Source organism: Cricetulus griseus (assembly GCF_003668045.3).
Source record: "Cricetulus griseus strain 17A/GY chromosome 1 unlocalized genomic scaffold, alternate assembly CriGri-PICRH-1.0 chr1_0, whole genome shotgun sequence".
Classification (NCBI taxonomy): Eukaryota; Metazoa; Chordata; class Mammalia; order Rodentia; family Cricetidae; genus Cricetulus; species Cricetulus griseus.
Genome location: NW_023276806.1, coordinates 163,342,055 through 163,365,973, shown reverse-complemented (window position 1 = coordinate 163,365,973; position 23,919 = coordinate 163,342,055). Strand labels below are relative to the sequence as shown.

The following is a 23,919-nucleotide window of genomic DNA, read 5'->3' as shown; positions in this document are numbered from 1 at the left end:
ACAAGAGCTGATACCAGTACTCCTCAAACTGTTCCGCACAATAGAAGCAGATGGGATATTGCCAAACTCTTTCTACGAGGCTACAATCACTTTGATACCCAAGCCACACAAAGATATGACTAAGAAAGAGAACTACAGACCATATCCCTCATGAACATCGATGCTAAAATACTCAATAAAATATTGGCCAACCGAATCCAAGAACATATCAGAAAAATCATCCACCATGATCAAGTAGGCTTCATCCCAGGGATGCAAGGATGGTTCAACATATGAAAATCCATCAATGTAATCCACCATATAAACAAACTGAAAAAGAAAAACCACATGATCATCTCACTAGATGCTGAAAAAGCCTTTGACAAAATCCAACATCCCTTCATGATAAAGATCTTGGAGAGAACAGGAATAACAGGAACATATCTAAACATGATAAACGCAATATACACCAAACCAATAGCCAACATCAAACTAAATGGAGAGAAACTCAAAGCGTTTCCTCTAAAATCAGGACCAAGACAAGGCTGTCCACTCTCTCCATACCTCTTCAATATTGTACTTGAAGTTCTAGTTAGAGCAATAAGACAAGAAAAGGGGATCAAATGGATACAAATTGGAAAGGAAGAAGTCAAATTTTCACTATTTGCAGATGACATGATAGTCTACATTAGTGACCTGAAAAACTCTACCAGGCAACTCCTACAGCTGATAAACACCTTCAGCAAGGTAGCAGGATACAAAATTAACTCAAAATATCTGTAGCCCTACTGTATACAGATGATAAACCCAATGAGAAAGAAATCATGGAAACATCACCTTTCACAATATCCACAAGCAACATAAAATATCTGGGGGTAACACTAAGCAAAAAAAGTGAAAGACCTGTACAATAAGAACTTTAGGACTTTAAAGAAAGAAATTAAAGAAGATACAAGAAAATGGAAAGATCTCCCATGCTCTTGGATAGGTAGAATTAACATAGTAAAAATGGCAATCCTACCAAAAGCAATCTACAGATTCAATGCAATCCCCATCAAAATCCCAACACAGTTTTTCACAGACATTGAAAGAACAATACTCAACTTTATATGGAAAAATAAAAAACCCAGGATAGCCAAAACAACTCTTTACAATAAAGGATCTTCTGGAGGCATCACCATCCCTGACTTCAAGCTCTACTATAGAGCCATAGTTCTGAAAACAGCTTGGTATTGGCACAAGAATAGACAGATAGACCAATGGAATCGAATTGAAGACCCAGATATTAACCCACGCACCTACGAACACCTTATTTTTGACAAAGGTGCTAAATCTATACAATGGAAAAAAGATAGCATCTTCAACAAATGGTGCTGGCACAATTGGATTCAGTCATGCAGAAGATTGCAGATAGATCCATACCTGTCACCATGCACGAAACTTAAGTGCAAATGGATCAAAGATCTCTCCATAAATCCAGCCACACTGAATCTTCTAGAAGAGAAAGTGGGAATTACCCTTGAACAAATTGGCTTCAGGAGACCGATTCCTGAACATCATGCCAGTAGCACAGACACTGAGGTCTGCAATTAATAAATGGGACCTCCTGAAACTGAGAAGCTTCTGTAAGGCAAATGACACAGTCAGTAAGACAAAACGACCACTCACAGAATGAGAAAAGATCTTCACCGACCCCACATCTGACAGAGGGCTGATTTCCAAAATATACAAGGAGCTCAAGAAGCTAGTCACCAAAACACCAAACAATGAAATTAAAAAATGGGGTGCAGAACTAAATAGGGAATTCTCAACAGAGGAATCTGAAATGGCTGAAAGACACTTAACAAAGTGCTCAAAATCCTTGGCCATCAGAGAAAAGCAACTCAAAACAACTCTGAGATACCACCTCACACCTGTCAGAATGGCTAAAATAAAAAATACCAATGACAACCTATGCTGGAGAGGATGTGGAGAAGAAGGAACACTCCTCCACTGCTGGTGGGAGTGGGAACTTGTAAGACCACTCTGGAAATCAGTATGGCAGTTGTTCAGAAAAATGGGAATCAATCTACCTCAAGAGCCAGCCATTCCTCTTGGGTATATACCCAAACAGTGCATGTTCATACAACAAGGACATATGTTCAACCATGTTCATAGCAGCATTGTTTGTAATAGCCAGAACCTGGAAGCAACCTAGATGCCCCTCAACTGAAGAATGGATAGAGAAAATGTGGTACATTTATACAATGGAGTACTACTCAGCAGAAAAAAGCAATGGAATCTTGAAATTCGCAGGCAAATGGATGGAACTAGAGGAAACCATCCTGAGTGAGGTAACCCAGTCGCAAAAAGACAAACATGGTATGTACTCACTGATATATGAATTTTAGACATAGAGCAAAGGATTACCAGTCTATAATGCTCTTCACCAAAGAAACTAGGAAACACGAAGGACTCTAAGGGATAAATGGTCCCCAGGAATGGGAAGTGGCATGAACTCCTGAGCTAATTGGGAGCATGAGGGTAGGGGAGAGGGTGCTGCCACAATAAGAGCACAAGAAGAGGAGTAGAGGAGAGGAAATGAGGAGCAGAGATATTGAGTAGGGGGAAGAATAGAGGAGAGAGAGCAGGATGAGAGATACCATATTAGAGGGAGCCACTATAGGTCCGAGAAGAGATCTGGAACTAGGGAGATCTCCAGATACCTACAAGGATGACACGATCTGACAATCCAGGCAATGGAGGAGAGGATATCCTTAAAGCCCTTCCCCTAAAATGAGATTGATGACTACTCTTTATGCCATCCTAGAGCCCTCATCCAGTGGCTGATGGAAGCAGAGACAGACATCCACAGAAATACACTGAGCTGAAATCGGGAATTTAGTTGACGAGAGGGAGGAATGAAGATCGAAGAGGTCTGTACCAGGTTGGAGAAACCCACAGAAACAGTTGGCCTGAACAAGGGAGAGCACATCGACCCCAGATGCTATCTGGTGGGCCAGTACAAGACTGATCCATCCCCCTGAACATGGATGCCAATAAGGAGGCCTCTGCACTCCAGGGAGCCTCTGGAAGTGGATTAGCATTTTTCCCTGGTGTAAGAAGGGACTTTGAGAGCCCATCCCACATGAAGGGATGCACTCTGGTCCTGGACACATGGGGAAGGGCCCAGGCCCAGCACAGGAAGATTTGGTGGACCCTGTTGAGGGTCCTACTCTGCCTGGGGAGTGGTGGGTGGATGATGTGGGGGGTAGGTTCCTGGTGGGGGAGGAGGAATGAGAGTGAGGGGAGGGAGAGGGAGAAGGGACTTACAAGTGAAACAAGCCTGTTCCCTAACTTGAATTAATGAAAAAAAAAAGTTCAAAGAACAACAACAACAACAACAAAAAACTGTCAACAAATCCATCCCTTCTGGTGTATGCGGTAATGCCACTTCAGGTTGTGGTCCATTAGTCTACTACACAACATTGTAAGGGAGATGCAGAAACTATTGACATTTGAGAGTTCCTTTGAAATGAGTATGTGGTTTGCTAATGTACCAAAAAGAAACATCATGGAAAGTTTGCCTTTCCTTTTTACAGCTTCATCCCATGGGCCTGTTACCTGATGTCACTGCGACTTCACTGTCTCATGGGTAAAAAGAAGGATAAATACTGACATATGTCCCACACAGTCATTGTAAGTACTGAATATGACTTTGCTAATTAATATTTAAGTTGTGATATGAAGAAAATTATTATCATTACACCACTTGTACGTTAAGACTCTGATATAATCATGAAGAATTAAAAGAAAAGCATCAGATGTTGGGGCCAATGAAATGCTTCACCAGGAGAAGACACTCGTCACCCAAGCCTGGTGACCATAGTTCAATCACCAGAGCCCATGTGAATGTGGAAAAAGGAACAGGCTGCACATTGTCATCTTCTTGTCTTTACATGTGCATCATAGCATCTCTGATCCTGCCTGCTTCTGCATACATCAAATACATCTGTGTTTTTGTTATAGACACAATAGAAAGTTTTTTAAAGACCATATTGAACCAGTCAATAGGCAAAACTTTATCAGATATATTATTTATAATATATACATATATATTATATATTCATATATATGTGTATATATAATATATTCATATATTATATATTCATTATATATATATATATATATATATATATGAACCTATTGTTTGTGTGTACATATATGAGTAAGAGCACATGCACAGGTGAAGAGACTAGAGGTGGTCTTCATGTGTCATTCCTGAGGATGTCATTCTCCTTGCTATTTTTGAGATATGGCCTCTTCATTGATCACTGCTTAAAGACTAGACTAGGCTGGTTAATCATCAATCCCTAGAGATCTGCCTCTCTAGTGCTGGAACTATAAGCCAGTACCACAGAGCCATGATTTTAATATAGGTTTCAGAGACTGAACACAGGGCTTGGTGTTTATGAGGTAAGCACTCTACAGACAGAGCTGTCTTCCTGGCCCTTATGAACAGTTTTTCTTTGCACCTCTAATCAACACAGAGCCTATGACTAGGGTTCAGTCAAAGTGCACAATTAAGTTTGTGACCATAGAGCTTACATAGGACTTGGGGAACTCACTCAACAACTGAATATTTATGAGTCCTTCTCCAGTTTTTCTTATCTGTTCATTCACCAGCCATTGTCCTGCCCTTTTCTTGGTGTTCTTATGGTTATTTCTAGTTATAATCAGTTGATCTGTATGGCTACCAGAGTGACCAGAAGTAAATAATACACATCAGGTTTACACTGTGGTAGAAGAACCACCTGTGGTGGAATTCATACTATAAAGTCATAAGGGAAGCCAGCCTGGGAATCAAAGCTGGAGAGGGGGTGGGGCAGAATAGTGCTGAAAGAGCAAGGAAGGGAAGTTGATGAGACCTCTGACTGATGAGAACCTGGAATTTCATCCTAAATAATGGGCCCCCACCCCTTGTGGTTAAAGCCTGGTTTAATTTGCTCTCTTATGATTGGTGACCATAAGACACCTAACTCTGAAGCAGAGTCAAACTGTCCTTGCATACTTTCCCTCTAGGTTTTGATGGCCCAAACATTCCAAGTCATAAATTCTCTAAGCCCAGCAGCCCACTCCTGAGACATGCTAAACTGCCCGATTCCATAGCTGTTTCAAAATCCAACTCAAAAAATATTTTCTAACTAAAGGCAATACCAATTTCCATTACATCAGTAAATGCAGAAATGCCTAGACAAGCAGCCTGATGGTCCATATAGTTCTTTTAAAATAGATTTCATGAATTGTACTAATGAAACCAAATCGTTCCATGATTTATAAGCCTAAGACTGAATGTAGACAATACTCATTGTCATTCTCAAATGTAAATATAAGAGTAGAGGGAATGCTAAAAATTTGAAAATGTATACTATTATCAACTTCCTAGAGATTTCAGGAATTTTTAGAATTAAATGTTTATAAAATATCCACTTTGAATGCATTTTCAAAATTTTATTTTTTTCAATAAAATGACAGTGAAAATTTTACAAGCCTGTATTGAATTTACACATTCAAATGAGGCATTGCCAATAATAAAGGAGATTAATACATTGCTAAAGTTTGGCATTTGACCTTAGGTCAAAAGAGTTAATTTAGCTCTATGAATTACAAAATACTTTGTATTTGGTTCCTTTTAAAGCTTTACTAAAAGTCTGGCCTCTATGGTTACATCAGATTTTGATAGCTTAGTTCACATCTACAGAAACCTTTAAAAATGATTCTGAATATTGCAGGCAAAATATTTTTATTGTAGGCAGTTAATCAATCTGAATATTTGGCTCGATGCATAATAGGTCATGTGGAAAAGGAATCCACAATACTCTTGAATTTCCAGAATCTTGCTTTCTCCCCTCCACCCCCTTTTAGTAATGACATTGAGAGACTGGAATTTTGGGTTGTTTTCTTCCAGATTATAAGAATGAGGCTGTCTGGGAGTTACTTGTAGTTTCCTAGTTGAATGGCAGAACGCACATAGACACATCTGAAGGTGGATGGCTGGATCTCCCAGTACTGGACAGGGTTGCTGAAAAGGCTCACTCCAGAATAAGAAGCCTTTTTGGTGTTGTAGCCAGGTGGGCAGAAGTCATTTGACCCAACTGCGGAGATGTTGTTGTTGTGAAGGTAGACAACCTGCAACATGAAATAGTGGGGATGATTATTCTCTGTATGTTCATTGAGGTTCTTCACATAAACACTAATTTTAATTTGGGTCTTTGGGTAGGAATACATTATGACTCCTCAAAACAAATTTTGTTTACTGCCTTCCTTTCAGAAGTTGCTTTTCTTTCATCACCATGCCCTATCTCTGCAAATTGCTCCTTAATCCTTCAAGATGCTCAGTCTAGGAACATTACAATTACACTTGCACTCAGCTTCCTCATTTATTCTCTATCTCATCATCCAGTTCTGCCATCTGATTTCAAAGTGACTTCATAGAATGGTCCTCCTTATCTGTACTCCCACAGCCTAAGTCTCTAGGGCCTCTTCCTCAACTATTGGTTGCCCCTCCTACTTTCTCCTTTGTTTTTCAAAAGTCCACTTTTCAAAAAAAGTTTATATCCCAAAGGGACTCTAAAACAAAGCAACAACAAGAAGAAATGAGGCCAAAAGTAAAATTAAATAATATTCATGTCACAAAAACAGAAGAAGGGGAAAATTACACTTTGCATTTACCTGGGGTGGGGTGGGGTGAGAATAAAGCAAATTCTCACCAGGGATTTCCCATCCTACAGTCTGATACCATTCTGTTCCAAGTCTGTATCTTATCCTGTCACTGGTCAAGCCCAGTCCATTGTCACACACCTGAAGTAACTTCCCTAAGGAATCTGCAGGCTTGCTACCTTGTTTTCTCCTGACAAACAGGCCTTCTCTTATTAACCCAATCTGCCATTGTTAATTCAGTCCCATCTATCTTTCTTCATAGCAGTTATCACTATGCAGTGTAGTTGGCTTTACTTTTTCTTTTCCAGAGCAAAATATGAATGAGGGATGAAGCTGCTCACTTTGTTCATGGCTACATCTCCTGTACCTGCTATATGGAAAGGAGATAGTCAAGAAATACACCCGACTGAATTATTACACATATTAGATATGCATTTACCATACACTATCTACATGAAAGATTAAACCCTATAGGAAAAACCAAAATATTAAGCTACTTAATAAATATATATAGAAAGAGGAAGTAATAATATAATGGAATGAACAAAAAGAGAAAAATTAATAAAAATAACACAAACTCTAAGGTATATTTAAGTATAACATTTGCAAAGGCAGGATTAAAAGAGGTTTTCCTTTTATTTGTTACTTTGTTTGTTTTCTGAGACAGTCTGTCTGGGTAGCTTAAGTTTTTGTCAAGCTTTTAGTTTTCCTGCCTCAGCATCACACTTCTAGGATTACAAGTGAGTACCAACATAATACTCTGCTAATATTTAATCCACAAACTCTACTATAAAATTATTGAACTTTAATTCATCAAGATGTTTTATAAAACATAATTTATTGTCATGCTTAATACAATGATAATTTGTTCATAAATTTCCTCAGTGTTACTAAACACCAGGATTATTTAAAAACTAAAGAGACATCAACCAGACATCATGAAGTACACCTATAACCCTAACACTTAGGTGATGGGGCATGCTGCTCATGAGTTTGAATAAAGTCTAGGCTATATAGTGAAATAAAGCAAAATATATTTGAAGTTAAGACTTTGGAATACGGTCTTCTAGTGATGATTTGTAATATGCAACCTACAGGGAAATCCATATCTTTGTAGTGTTTACAACACCCTAACTCATATAATTGCTTAAAGGAACAATGGTATAAAGTATTAAAAAGCAGAAAGCAGTGTTGTTAAAAACAAAGCAATAGTTTTGATAATTTGTTTAGGATTCTTACATTTTGAAAATTTATATTGCTATTACTAGTCTCTATTCTATCAGAACTTGTCAACAAAACAAGTAATACTTAGTAATAATTAATAGCTCATGTTGAAAGTGAGAGACTATGTCAAGGAAAATGTCAAGCAATAGACTGTGAACAAGAAGTGGATGCCACATCCTACCAGGTAGTGTTTTCTAACACTAAGGCCAGATAAAAAGTATAAAAGAAAATTATAGTCAAATAAGCATAAATTTTTAAATACTGAATGAAATATTAAGAAACTATTTCACAGTATTCAGAAGGACTGTATACTATTTCCAAGAGTGATATATCTCAAGCATTTAAAACTCATTTAACAACTTATAATAAATTAATTTAATACCATATGTTAGTATATTAGCAAGGTAATATGAAACATTATCTCAACAAGCACAGACAATTTTTGCAAAGAAGAAAATGTTCAAAATTTCAACTAAGCTAGGAATAGAAGGGAGCTTTGTCACTTGATAATGAGCATTTGCAAAACAGCTGTAGTTAGTGTCTTCCTCAGTGGCAAATGTGAACAACCCTGCCTCTTTTAAGACAAGAAAGTTACATCACTTTTATTCTACATTCCACTGCCATTTCTACACAAATAACACAGTAGATGGAAAGCCAAAATGATGGAGATGGAAATTTCAGGGGAAGACACTCTCTCTAAAACTGTGCTGTAGAGGTGGAATGACTATATCGGTCAGTGTCATCTCAGTCCTCATCATAGAATCTTCTTTGTGCGGTAGATGGCAATTAGTACGGAATGTCACAGCTGGTCACAGTGTAGAACATAATGCTCTGTGGCGTGCTCAAGCATAAATACAATATTGACATCATACCCCACCCACTCCCAGGACCCAAGAAACATTGGAGATGAGGGTGTGGAAATGTTATAAGAACCAGAGTTCTGGGAGGAATGTGGTGAAATAGTGTCTTCTGGACACAACAGGTCTGTTTTACTCATGAGAGCACATCAGTTGTGCTTGCCTGCACAGATCAAGCCAGTCAAGATTTCAATATGGAGAAGGGACTTGGAATTAAATGCTTATAAAATATCCACTTTGAATGCATTTTTAAAATTTTATTTTTTTTTGCTTACAACCCCCCACCTAGTTATTGACCATTAATGGTCGCTAGGCAGTGAGAGTCAATTTTCTTTTCTTTTTTTAAATTTACTTTAAACATTTTCAGCCCATATAACTTAGTCACATTCTTGTCCTTCCCAAATTTTCTTGATCCTAGTTTTTTATAAGAATGTGAACATGTTCTACTATATTCCAGTGAATGGTCCATGAATTTATGGACAGCACAAAATGGACTCTGTGTATTATACAGAAAATAAAGAGAGAGACAGAAAGAAAGAGGATAAGATGTTTGTTTGAGAATTTGAGGTGTAGGATATGGACACCAGGGAGTCAGAGGGAGGAAGGATGGCATGCAAATATAATACATATATGCAAAATACCTTGCCTCCTTGCATAAATTTCTCAAAGAGTTAACAATATATATTAAAAGCAAATAAATATAAATTTTACAAAAATAACTGAAGAAGAAATAGTATTGTGAAATCCTTAAGATCTTGAAGGAGAAGAGCAAATAGGATACAGGTACTAAAAGATAGGGAGAAACAGCTGAAAATGCTACTTTCCCAATATGTGTTACTCTGGAATTATTTCCTTAAACTTAACATTCTTCAAACCATAGCGTTTAATTATCTGCCTCTGTGACTCACAGAAAAAAAAAGTATGCTGATTTCAAGCTTAGAGCAGAAACATATTGAGCAAAATTATAGGAAGTAGCATCAAAATAGACAACTGTTTCCTATTGTGTTTCTTTCCTTAATGTTCCTAGTAAAGCCATTCCATGGTCACCATAGGGTATGCCAAGTTGATGACAAAAACAGGAATAAAGAAGGTGAAAGTAGGGACAAAGAAACATAACTAAGCATGATGAAAATCTTACCTGTAAAAAGTATAGCTAGTTTTGTCAAGTCTAAGTCTCAATATATATATATATATATATATATATATATATATATATATATATATATATATATTACAACCCCTACTGAAAACAACAAATACTCAAGAAAAAATGTCAAGCTTCTTGCTCACATTATGTCAGACACTTACTAAACCTAGTTAATGTCAAATAACTTGAACTTGATTCAACTAAACAGCAACAAATGGGAGATGAGATGCATGTTGACATTTCTGAGGACAGAACAAGTCAGTCTACCCTGAGTCACCAGAAAAATTTAGATATTGTGTTCCTTTACCTATAAAATATGTCAAAATATTGCTTCTGTGACACAGTGATTGAACTTGACACATATTTCAATGTAAAAGGGTTTTTAAAAAATGAGTGAGGTGGCACACCCCTTTAACCCCAGCACTCAGGAGGCAAATGTAGGTTGATCTCTTGAGTTTGAGATCAGCCTGGTCTACAGAGTGAGTTCCAAGACAGACAGAGCTACATAGTGTAACCCTGTCTCAAACATTTGATCAAAATAAACAAATAAATAAATACATAAATAACAACATTCCCCCCAAAACACTGAAAATAGAAAAATAATAAATAATGATCTGCATAAGACAAATTAAAAAGTACTGGCTTCATGAACAGCTTGAATAAACATTTTTGTTTTAGTTTCTCAAAGTACCACTAGAAGTTTGTCTGTTATTATATGCAATTATTTTTGCCACTACCTAGTAAGCATGGTATTTATTTTCAGTTTTAGAGACACAGAGGCTATTCCCCAATGGACTACTGGCTCCTGTATTCCTATCTTTATCAAGTTGTGTAATTTAATAATTTGTATAAACTTAATACATTGCTTTTATCGGCTGTGAATCTGCTTTAGCTTACAGTTAAAAAATAATTTACTCTATGACACTCATTATGTGCTCATTGCCTTATACAACTGGTATTTGTTATACTGACTTATAACTTCAAACCTGCCTACCTCATAGGAAATATCCATTTTATCACTGAGTTTTATAATACAGTCAAGGTATAGTTCCTTTAACAATTAATGAGTCAAGCATTCTTTCTATACAATAAAACTGTGTATGTGTTATTCAACAATAAAGTTCTTTTTTATGGAGTGACTTGAATTTTGTATCCTCCAAAATTCATGTTTTAAAACTATCATCCCAATAATGTGGCATGGGGGGGGGGTGGGCCTTTGGAAAGTGACCAGTCTCAAATGGGATTAGTGCCAAGAAGACACTCTCTTTCTGTCATGTGAAACTAAGAGCTGATATCAGGAGTTCACTATCTGGGTGAGACCCTCATCAGAACCTAGCCAGGCTAGCACTCTGATATTAGGCTGTGAATATTCTCAAGTCCCTGGAGAAGGCTACAACACTGAAAACTATTCCCAAGGAGAGTTCCCTTCCTCCCACAATCACAGTAGGAAATTCCGCTCCAGATGGTCCTCATAAGTAGGAATGGCCTTGCATCACCTGGATGTACTTATGCTCCGCCAGCCCACCAGGCACTCTGATGAGTTTGTTGTTGTCCAAGTGGAGTTCCCTCAGATGAGGAGTGTTGGCCAGAGTACCATTGTCTATGGCAGAGATACTGTTGAAACTCAACCCCAACCTGCAGAAAAGAGCAGATATTGGTGTGCACAGCAGTCAGGAATCCCTTTCATATCGGCTGTAGGAAATTGAGAATTTGGTAAGACATCCCTTGCTTTTGCATGAACTATTCCTCTCAAGTGTTTTCTTCAAACATTTCTGAGTCTTGACAGAAACTATTCCTTTCTCTCTCTCTCTCTTTCTCTCTCTCTCTCTCTCTCTCTCTCTCTCTCTCTCTCTCTCTCTCTCTCTCTCTCTCTGTGTGTGTGTGTGTGTGTGTGTGAAGATGCATGAGCATATATATCTATATATGGGTTCAGAGGCCAGATATAGACACTGGTTATACTCCTTCATAATTTTTCAACTTAGTATTTGAGACAGTCTTTTACTAAACCTGGAATTGTCAAAACTATTCAGTCAGCAAGCTCCAGGGATCCTGCTGTCTCTTCCTTACAGGGCAAGTGCCACTGGAATCTAGACTCAGGTATTCACTATTGTACCACAATGACTTCACCAGCAGAACTATCTCTATCACCCCCCAAAGCCTATTCTCAGCTCAGCATGACCTTTATCAAGACTCCTGGATGGATGGATACCTCTAGTAAATATTCTTCCATGGTATTCTGAGATCATCTTGGAAAATATAAAAGGCAGTGCTATGACTTAACCACTTGTATGCCTCTCCTGTGAAATAGCAACTGTCTTGTAGTAAATCTAGTCCTAACACAGCATACAATTTGATGTAGTCCACAAGTAACCATGAATTAATTTCTACATATAATAATCATACAAATTCATTTGGTAAAGAACAAAAGGAAATAGCGGGAGCCATTTAGCCACTTTGGAAATGATGCATTTGTTCATTTATCATATACATCTATCTATTCATGGAAAATTAAAGGTAAAACATTCTGAAATGTCAGTAGCCTACTTTCTAGAACCATAAGTAGAATTAGTGTGTGGTGATAGATAAAATAAAGTTCTCCAGTTACCCTTTAGTGGCACTCTGGATCAGCTTGCTATGAGCTTCACTCCTTCCTACTCAGACAGCTGACTCTCTGCTCTGTGTTTTGTAAGTCTCATTTGGTTGAAGTCTAGGTTCATATTTCTTATATTAAAGGCATAACAAATGAGGATTCTATGTTATTAATGGGATTCTAAGCAAGAAGAATTTGACTTGAAGGCATGACTAATTCATTAAACATGCTAGGGATAAAACCACACAAAGCAGAAAGAAGTTGATCCATAGGGCAGATACCAGTATGAGGCCACAGGATAATGAAAGAGCTCTAACAGCTGCAAGGAGGGAGGAGACTGTTTATCAAGTGTCTTAGCATGCAAAGGGCTGGTCTGAGGATAGCAGAATGATTTGCTTAGCCTTCAGGTAGGTCCAAGGCTTGAGTCCACTAGAACTCAGATGCTGTCATTATGTAAATAAAGTCTCCTAAGTATGATCCTGGCTTTATTTTTAAATAATGGCTAAAATATGCACATTTTGTATGAAAAGAATCACTGGTTATCTTAGCAGCTGATTATTAACTTGGCATCTTGGCTGAGAACATTTAGATTTCCCTTTATTTTAGATGCTCATATATTATGTATGGTCTTCTCTTTTTTTTTTTACTTCATAATTTTGTCTCCTATATCTTGTGACACTCCAAGTCCCAATTATCAATTTTGCAGTAGACTGTATCTTAGACTATACAATTTCTAACAACTTTTCAAGAATAATATTATTTTAAAGTACTTGTTTATACAATCAATCAATAGGTGTTTTTGAGAATTTGTATTTCTCCAAGGATTAAAATGAACAGTGACAAACCTCAAAAAGCATGTTCACCATTGAAAGTTAATTCTACTAATAAAGGGCATGACATAAATGTCTATGTATGCCATATATATGCATATATATATATATATATATATATATATATATATATATATATGTCTGCATGTGTCTAATAATCATTTATATTTTGTACTTCAGAAGAGGGATTTGCAGTAATTTTTCCCAACACAGTCCTGATAATAAACTGGAAATCTCTCATGAAAAGAAGTTCTTGGTCTCTTTTCACAGGTTTTATTTTTTTTTTAATTTTCAACACTAACATATTTACTGTGTTCAAGTATCACTGAATAATAAGGAACACAGTTATTTGATGGTTTAATAAAGAATTTACTCTGGATTTGATTCCAAAAGAAATGGATTAGGTACATTCAAGAATTGGGAAACTTGACCCTACAGATACAGTAATTAAATGAAATTCAGAATCCACTTACCAAGAAACATGACTTTTTATTAGCCTTTTTATAATTTATTAGTACTTTAAGCTTTTGTGTAAGACAGCACATGTCATCAGTATCAAGGTTTACAATGCCAGAATCCTGTTACTGATTTTCATACAAGACAAACATCTTTTCTAAAGAAACACATATATTATGAATGATTTGTCATTTTTAAAGGTTTAAAATATTTTCCTCTTATACTACTGCTATTAATCATTATCATAGTAATAATATGAAAATAAGATCCTAATGGCAAATATATGTAACAAATAATACAATTTATCTGCTTATATACTTCTGCAGCTAGAAGGAGTTAATCAACAAGGAAAGATTGGTGATGCATAATGTAAAATACTTTGAAGAATAATTTTATATCAGAAATTGGTTAAATTTTTCTACATGGAGTATTTCTTATTATTTCTGACACCAGGGACACATATAACTATATTCACAATATTGTATTTATTCTTTCTCTTCACCATGAACTGGGTCATTTGGAGACTACACATAGAAACAGGAAAAGGTGCCTAATGTATTGACTTGGTTACTGACATCTCTCGAGGCTAAAGATATATGTCCCATATATTCATTCATCTATCATGTTGACTTGGCATAATGTGACAGGCAAGCATGCACCCTACAAGACTATTCCTCTGTATGCATGTCAAGGAAGTATTCCTTGAAGACTCCTGAATAAACTCATTAGCTTACTTTTTCTATTAAATACAGAAGGGATATGAAACCCAGTTAGAAAGCAGATGTACAAAGAAAAATATACAATTAGGCAGGGCCAAAAAATTGTTTTTCTTTTCTGAGTCTGCAATAAATGTGTAATGACATTTTCTTTAAGTCCTTTAGAGAAGAGACGTTGGATAATTTCTTTGTAGTTATTCAGAAAGTAATATTTCTATGTCCTTAGATGCCATTTGAATACATTCTCAATTTTGGATTAACTTGTTAGAGTTTCCTTAACTTTCTCTTTGATGACACTAAATTAGAATATATTAAATGGACATTTAAAACCTGTTTTCACTGAGCACCTTTACAAAATATTTACAAACAACAAAATATCCACAAAATATGTTATCAATCTTATTGTCTATACTAATTATTATATTTCACTGACTTTTGTCAAGAATTTGTCATGTTAGCTGGAATTTCACTTCAAAACATATAAGCTGAGATAGTTTATAAAATAGGTAGAGCATTGTGTGTTTCAAGATGGATGACACGCCCCCTCATCATTTTGGTAGGAAATACTGAATTATCTTACTTAGCCAAATTAGTCAGTCCTTTCAGGCTGGATGCATCAACTTTGGTGATTTTGTTTCCATCCAGATGCAATTCAGTGAGAGAAGGAGGGAGACCTGGGATGGGCAAAAAGATGCTAATTCAGCCAACAAGCATTATAAATAGAAAATCTCTTTCAATGGGGACACATATGGTCAATTTCTAAAAGACATTTCAAATAATTTTGGTCTTGTCTTTTGCCTTCTTTCTTTTTATAATAAAAAATACACACTTTAAAGTGATGTGCTTCTTTACTGCTTTTATCTCAAAGGGACTTAGATATAATAATGAACTCTTTACATCATTTGACAGATTTTTGTGCTGGCAACTGTAGAATGGAAGTCAAACACCAAATATCTCATTGTTCTTTCCACCGGTGTCAATGGGTTCACATATTGTTGTTATATGATGTCAAGACAAACTAAGGAGGTGAACACTGGAACTGAAATGGAAGGATCATGTATCCCTGTATCTTTTAAGTCTGTATATAAATGTAAACAGGTATTTCATTTACAAGTATTATTCATAACTAGCACTAGTGTATTGTGCTGGTGTTGGTCCTTAGACTTGACTTCTCTGAGAGAGCATTTGATGCCTCTGCACAATGGCAATGCAGCAATAGCTAGAAGTTAAAATGTAAGTGGTTCTCAATCTTCCAAATGTTACGGCACTTTAATACAGTTCCTCATGTTGTGTTCACCCCAAATCATAAAATTATCTTCATTGCTGCATCATAACTGTTTTCTTCTGTTATGCATTGTAGTAAAACATCTGTGTTTTCCAATTATCTTAGGTAACCTCTGAGGGACATTGCTACCCACAAGTTAAGAACCTCTGGCTTATCTGACCCTATTAAAACCAGATTGTTTTTGTTGTTAAGAGGGATGTGAAGAGCCCTATAATCAAGTAACCTGACATATGTAGAGCACCTGGAAAAATAATATAACATCCAAAGGGCCCACTAATCTACCAAAATATGTCTTTAATGGTTGTGATTTCCAAAGACTTAGTAATGTAAATACTAAGCAGTATTTGAATTTACTTTCATTTCTCTGTGTTGTCTGGTGTTTATTTGGGACTATGTGTTTATATGGCTGATAATAATGCAGTGTTCCACTGTAAAGAATAACAACAGCTACAAAGAAAATAGGAAATGGATGCATGTATACCTAGTACTGGGTTGAAGCAAGTTTTACTTTTCTTTGTCTATAAGGACAAAGATTTCATTGCTAAGAAATTACAACCTCCAAATTATGTTAATGATTGTATTTATTGCAGTATGTCTTATATGTTGGTTTTAAAATATTATGTTTCTTCATAGATGAATGCTTTGAGTAGCAAATACTATGAAAATGTAAATAAATAAATAAATAAATAAGCTTTTATTTGTTCTGCTTCTGTTTTTATCAAACATTGACCATGTTACTTTTGCCAACTACATTATTTTTCTCAATGTGCAAAATGATGAATATCAATGCCTTTTCTTAGTAACCAAACAGACACTCAAAGTTATAAATTTGTAAGTTTTAAAGAGGAAATGTTCTGTGCTCCCATCTGGACAGGGGAATTTAGAATAGCATTCTCTAAGCCAGAGGAAATTAAATAATAATTGAATTTTTCTCATGAATAAATATTAGGAAATCTCGACTACTTTTGTAATAAGACATTTTAACCACGAGAGTCTTCTAGACAAACAAATAAAAATTAGCAGTCTTCCTGTAAGTGCAACAAGAGTGTATTTAATAAAGCAAATTTGAGATACCTCATTCCTTCCTTCTCTAACTCAATGAAGTTTTGTTGTATGTATGTATGTATGGACACATGTATGCTCCTAACTATCTCAATGGTTATTTACTAGAGTACCAAACAACCATCTCTATAAAAAGCCTGGAGGAGGCAGGGTTAGAAGAAAGCTTTCTGTGATGTGAAAGTAGTGAATGTTTCCTGTAGAAATTTACACCTAGTACCCAGTTCCACAGAAAGACACCTGTGTTGAAGAGGGCAGGAGTGAGGGGTAGGTGGGAAATATGGAGTGACTTTGAGGCAGAAGGAAAGTGAAATTCAAGGCACTTCTGTCAGGTGTTTTTCTGCCTTTGCCAGTTCACTAGGACAAGACTCTGTGTGACAGCAGAGGCTGCACTGATGACAGTGATCACCTTTCAACCTTCTGGCTCTGGTTGTCTTGAGGAATAGTCTCTTACTCACTATGTCTCTAGCATACACTATGTGAGCATGATACTTTAATACATTTTCACACAATTAAAGAAGGTAATATTACTTTCCTGCTTTTCTATACTCACATATTCTACTTAATTTGAGGCCACAACCCTAAGACATTGAGATTTCTTGAGCCAATTAATGACAACTTGAGCCAAAGCAAAGATTCTACATTCCTTCCTTTTTAAAGAAGTCTACATTCTTTACGATAACCAAGATTAAGCCATCAGCTGGATCTGCCTATTGAGACCCTGTTTAATGGAAAGTTTCACAGTAAAAAGAATTTCCTATAGGATTAGAAAAATCAAAGCAAAATTTATCTGTTACAGAGATACTGCCACGTATGAGCACTTTATTTCCTTTTACTTTTTTAAACAAAATACTAATGCTTTCTTTAGGAAATCATGAATGCATAACACGAACTTACTGCATCTTAAATTACATCTTAGAAGAGACTTTATAGGGATTCTATCTGTGCCTTGCATGACCCAATAGTCAACTTTGCCCAAAAGAGCCAACTCCAGGAATTGAGAGTTCACTGAACATAGGCTTGCCGCATGTGTTCCAATTTAAATCTCCACAATCATTTTTCTAAATGTCAATGCTGTTGGACTTTTGTTTTTCAAAACATTTTGGAGAATTTTTTGTCACCTTGAGGAATAGCAGTGATGTTGGTGTCTGCAATTCGGATGTATGAAAGTCTCTTCATTCCCTGGAAGGCTCCGCTTTCAATGCCAGAACTTTTCAGTGGGTTGGTGCCCAGTTCTACAAAGATAGAAAGTGCAAGGCTATTAGAGGACATTTTACAATGTCTGTATCTGCTTCAGTGATGATTCTAGAAGAAAAAATAGCTTTTAATAGCTTCTTGACTGAGAAACAAATGAAAGTATAGGAGAAAACTATGCTCTTAAGAGAAACATGAAAATTAGATGAAACTTTGTCCTAATAAAACTAGGACTTGTATAATGGAATAGGCAACAACAGGCAGGAGCCTCAGGCAGGAAGGTCACACTATTCAAGGGCAGATTGGGCTATACAATGAAACCCTGTATGAACGAAGGAATGAACCAAACAAGCAAAACAAATGTTTATGAAAAAACAATAGCCATGGCACTACTTATAATTTCCCCAGAAAAGCTAAGCTAGTGTTAATAAATAATACACTTTACTACAAATTTCCTAAATACTGTTTAAGAATTTAAATATAACATTTTGCAAGCCAATTTTAAAATCACATCTAATAATCACACACACCCACCAAAACCTTATGAAACAGTTTTAGAAAGGAATTAATCCACAAATGGTCAGAACACAGGACAACTCCCTTGTGGAAAGGTTTATCCCCAAATCCCTCTGATTAAGCATGGTCCATTCTACATCTTGCTCATGTGACCAGGTATAATATCTTCCTTTAACATTCTCAGATGACCAAAATCCAGGAAGAATGTCCCCTTTCTCCTGGAGCTGTAACTTCTGTTCACACAGCCTTCAGACACCCAGGACTTTGGCTCATCACCCCCTTTCAGCACCTAAGGATTACTTGAAACCCTTTCATTCTCCCTAGGTCCTGGTCCTCGAGCTATAATCAAATCTGTACCTATGACAATCATCTGGTTCAGTCCATTGAACACGGTTTTCCGCACTTTGCTGATCTCATTCTCATGGGCACGGAGCTCCTGAAGGGTTTTGGGCATTTTTTCAGGCAGTTCCTTCAGTTGGTTCTTAGACAGATAAAGCCTTTCCAATTTTACTAGAGGTGTAAATGCCCCAGAGCTGATCTTGTTGATCTTGTTGTTGACAAGAATCAAGGTCTGCAAAAATTGAACAACACAGAGAATTGAATAACACAGACAAATTTGCAAAATCACAAAAATTCAGAAGCAATGTGGAAATCTGCTCCTTTAGTGCGGATATGTGTGTACACATATTAATAAATTTTATTTTAAATAAATGATGCTAAAGAAATCACTGAAAGACACCAGATCCCTAAATACCATCAATGCCACAGATTTCACCCCGAATCATCCTTTCTGCTTAAGGCACAGCTTCACTGTTCGTCAAGAAGTGGGCTTAGGTTACACTATCATTAGAACTGAAAATCAGAATGTAGCTGGAGTAGGTGACTAAAGAGAGGAGAATCTATTGTCATCCCTACAGTAGAAGGCTTCAGGGAGACATGCTTCGGTCTCCTCTAACTTGGGTTTACTTTTTTCCTGCTGTGCCCTGTGTAGAAGAGACCTGTCAAATTGAGGAGGAAGCTTGGTTTGACTTTAGTGACATGATACCACTTCTAAGGCAGGCTTTGTCAATTTGGAAGCTGTGTTGAGCAAGTTGGGAGCACTATTGAGCTATTTGGAGCATTTGCCATGGGATGGAAAAGGGTTGGGGACTCTTTTGAGCCATTGCAGCTCTGTAGAGTCATTTCAAATAGAGACAATAGTGCTTTGTTCAAAAGTAATTTCCATAATGATGAAAAAAATGAAGCTTTACTAGTTCTGAACCCTCTATCAAATATTGAAACTGACTAATGTTTTGTAAACTTGAGGTGATTTCTAAAACAGTAATGGGCAATAAATAGTCTCTATTGATGGTGCTCCTGAAAAGAAAACTTAGCCATTTAAGTTTTGCTTTTCTGTTTTAAATTCATTGTGCACCAATAATCATGATTGGCATGCTTTTTAAAAAATAATATATGAATGTGTGTATAAATGTGCTTAGGGTCATCTTGGAAGATATAAGAGCAATCATTTCTGTGTCTTTTTAAACCTAAAATCCAAGGATTCTGAGAATTTTCCCAACATAATATATTGATTATTGAGTATTTCAGGGTTTCATATCTTGCACCATAAACACACTCACTTCCAAGTCCTCCAAAGTCTGTCCCTCCATCCTGGTCACCCCCCAAAAAAAAGAGAAAAGAAGAAAAAATTGTCCAATTTGTGTTATTTACAGAAAAAGAAACTGGACTCAAGACTATCCATATCTAAACTAATTGAAATGATAATTTTAAATTTTTCCTTAAAATGACTTGAATTCGCTGCTTTCATATGTTAATTATCAAAACTTGCTGGCAAAAAATCTGATTACAAAACTTAGGGAAGATTATATATATATATATATATATATATATATATATATATATGCTCATGAAAATTTTAACTGTTTTTGCTACACAAACTTAAACTGTAAAAATATAAAAGATTAATATTAAAATTGACTTGTATACAAAACAATGAAGTCAATTTACAGTAAGCCCATAGTCAAAATCTTCATAAATGTAAAGAAACCTAAAGCATTTTCACTAAAATCAAGAACTAGGACAAGGATGTCTACTCTCTTCATACCTAAAGTAATAAGACAACTGAAGAAGATCAATGGGATTTAAATAGGAAGGGAAGTTATCTTTATCTGCAGATGATGAAATTTATCAGAGGGAGTCACTATAGGTCCGAGAAGAGATCTGGAACTAGGAAGATCTCCAGAGACCTATAAGGATGACACGATCTGACAGTCTGGGCAGTGGAGGAGAAGTTGGCCTAGAAACCCTTCCCCTAGAATGAGATTGATGAATACTCTCTATGCTATTCTAGAGTCCTCATCCAGTGGCTGATGAGAGCAGAGACAGACATCCACAGAAATACACTGAGCTGAAATCTGGAACTCAGTTGAAGAGAGGGAGGAATGAAGAACGAAGGGGTCTGTACCTGGTTGGAGAAACCCACAGAAACAGTTGGCCTGAAAAAGGGAAAGCATATCGACCCCAGATGCTCTTTGGGAGGACAGTACAGGACTAATCCAGCCCCCTGATCATGGATGCCAATGGGGAGGCCCCTGCACTCCTTGGAGCCTCTGGAAGTGGACTGGCGTTTTGTCCTGGTGGGTGGGAGGGACTTCGAGAGCCCATCCCACTTGAAGGGATTCGCTGTGTCTCTGAACACATGGGGAGGGGCCTAGGCCCAGCACAGGAAGATTTGGTGGACTTGGTGGAGCCCTGGTTGGGGGCCCTACCCTGCCTGGGGAGTGGCGGGTGGATGGGGTGGGGGGTAGGTTGGAGGTGGGGGAGAAGGAATGGGGGTGGGGGGAGGGAGAGGGAGAGGGAAAGTACATGTGAAAATATTAATAATTTAATAAAAAAAGACAATAAATACCCTACCAAGGAACTTCTACAGCCAAAAAAGCTCTTTGAGCACAGTAGCAGAATATAAAATTAACACACAAAACTTAGCTTCCCTATATACAAATGACAAACATACTGAGAAAGAAATCAGAGAAACGATACTTTTCGTAATAGTTCAAATACTATTTTGGGATAACTCAAACCAAGACAATGAAAGACTTGCATAATAAAATGTATAAGACATTGGAAAGGAAGATATTGGAAGATGGGAAGATTTCCCTGTGCTCATGGATTGGCAAGATTATTGTTATGGAAATGGCCTACCCAAAGCAGTCCTCAGATCCTAAACAACCATTATCAAAATTCCAACACCATTATTCACTGAAATTGAAAAAATATCTGGAACTTCATATGAAAACACACACACATACATATGAACATACAAAAATCACAATGACTAAAACAATCCTGAATAATAAAAGAACTGTTGGAGGCATCACCATCCCAGGTTTCAAGTTGTATTTCAGAGTTATGTAAATAAACATAGCATGGTAGCCTGGTTTTGGCATAATAAACATACACTTTCATCCATAGGAAAAAAATGAAGACTAAAACATAATTCCACACACCTAAGGCATCTGGTTTTTAACAAGGAAGCCAAAAATGTGCAATGGAGAAAAAAAAAACAGCATTTTCAATATATGGTGCTGATCCAACTGGAAGGTTGCAGGTAAAAGTACAAAAATAAATCCATATCTGTGATCCTGTACAAAGCTCAACTCCAAATGGGCCAAAGACCTCAACATAAGACCAGATACCCTGCATATGACAGAAGATGAATTAGGGAATAGGCCTGAAAACATTAGCACAAGCAAAGATTATCTGAACAGGACTCCAGCAGGGCCAAATGGGTCCTGTTGAGGCATTAAGATCAACAATTAAGAAATAGTGCCTGATGTGGCTTAATACATTTTGTACAGCAAAGGAAATTACCACATGAGCAAAGTAGAAGACTACAAAATGACAAAAAATCCTTACCAATTATCTAACAGATAGAGCATTAATATCATATTTATAATATTATATTATATTCTAATAGACAGAATAGAATGAATATACAATGAACTAAAAAAAAACTGAACACATAGAAAACAAATAACCCAATTAAAAAATAGGGTTCAGAGCTGGACATGGTGGTGCACACCTTTAGTCCCCACACTTAGGAGGCAGGCAGATCTCTGATTTTGAGCCTAGCCTGGTCTACAGAGCAAATTCCTGGACAGCCATGTCTGTATGGAGAAACCTTGTCTCAAGAAACAAAGGAGCAAAATATGGGGTATAAACAAAAAGTTCTCAAAGGATAAAATGGCCGAGAAACATTAAGAAATGTTCAGCATTCTTAGCCATAAGTGAAAATTAAAACTTGAGATTTCATCTTACCAAAGTCAGAATGGCCCAAAATCAATAAAATATGACAACTGGGTAGGATTTAGGGAAAGGGAAATATTTATTAACTCTTGGTGAGAGTACAAAGTGCTAAAGCCACTGTGGAAATCAGTATTATGGTTCCTCAAAATGCTGATAATAGATCTACCACCAGATTGAGCTTTACTGCTTTTTGGCATGTTACCAAAGGACTCTACATCTTACTTCAGAGGTATTTGCTCATCTGTGTTCATTGCTTCTCTGAAATAGTCAGCCAGAAATTGGAAAGATCTAAGCTGCCAATCACCTAATGAATGATAGTGAAAATATGGTTCATTTATACAATGGAATATTATTCAGTTATTAAGAAAAATTAAACTGCAGGCAAATAAATTGAAGGGATACAAAAAGAATCATCCTGTCTGAGGTAACATGGACCCCCAAAAGACACATATTGTTTGTTTTCTCATATATATGGATGTTACCTTTATGCTTTAAATGTGTGTGTTTCAATTAAAATAAAAAACAGAGTAACCTCTGTTAGCTAGTAAGGGACAATGAGAGAATCTTCCAAGTTAAGGGAAACAGACTATAGGATTTTAGGAGAGAAAGTGGAAACTAGCCTAAGAAGCTTAAGTAGGGAAGGGGATGAGAGAGAAGGGTAAAGGAAGAATTATGGACAAGGACAAAGAACACTAAACGCTTTTTGAACAGCCATCTGGAAAGCTACTACAGTGGAAGTTTCCTTAAATATAGACACAAATGAAAGAAATCTAAAGGGAGTTATCATACAACAGAGGAGATAATGTCCCAACAAGATACCTTACACTACCAAGGGAAACTCTCTGTGTCAGGGATAGGTTACATCTTGTTGTATCATCAGCCAAAGGGGTCTTATTGATGTCTGCCCCCACCCACAACCTCTCCAAAAACAAAACAAAACAAAACAAAACAAAAACATCAAAGGATATTGCAAAGGTCACCCTCCACAATGGTAAGGCCCTATCCTGAAGTTACAATTTACTTAACTCATCAAACATGGAGAAATTGAACTGGTGCTCAACT

At 36.6% G+C, this 23,919-nt stretch overlaps 1 protein-coding gene across 2 annotated transcripts in view; it reads right to left on the bottom strand.

Moving 5' to 3' along the window:
* Positions 1-5,744: 5,744 nt before the first annotated feature.
* Positions 5,745-23,919, bottom strand: part of Dcn (decorin) — a 36,995-nt gene continuing 18,820 nt past the window's right edge. For both annotated transcript variants that reach the window (XM_027394131.2, XM_027394130.2), the window contains exons 4-8: positions 18,910-19,123; positions 17,964-18,077; positions 15,079-15,172; positions 11,403-11,541; positions 5,745-6,147 (exon numbers count right to left, since the gene is read on the bottom strand). In XM_027394131.2, the coding sequence (XP_027249932.1) occupies positions 5,953-6,147; positions 11,403-11,541; positions 15,079-15,172; positions 17,964-18,077; positions 18,910-19,123 (756 nt within the window). In that variant the 3' untranslated portion in view covers positions 5,745-5,952. The remainder of the gene's footprint in view (positions 6,148-11,402; positions 11,542-15,078; positions 15,173-17,963; positions 18,078-18,909; positions 19,124-23,919) is intronic.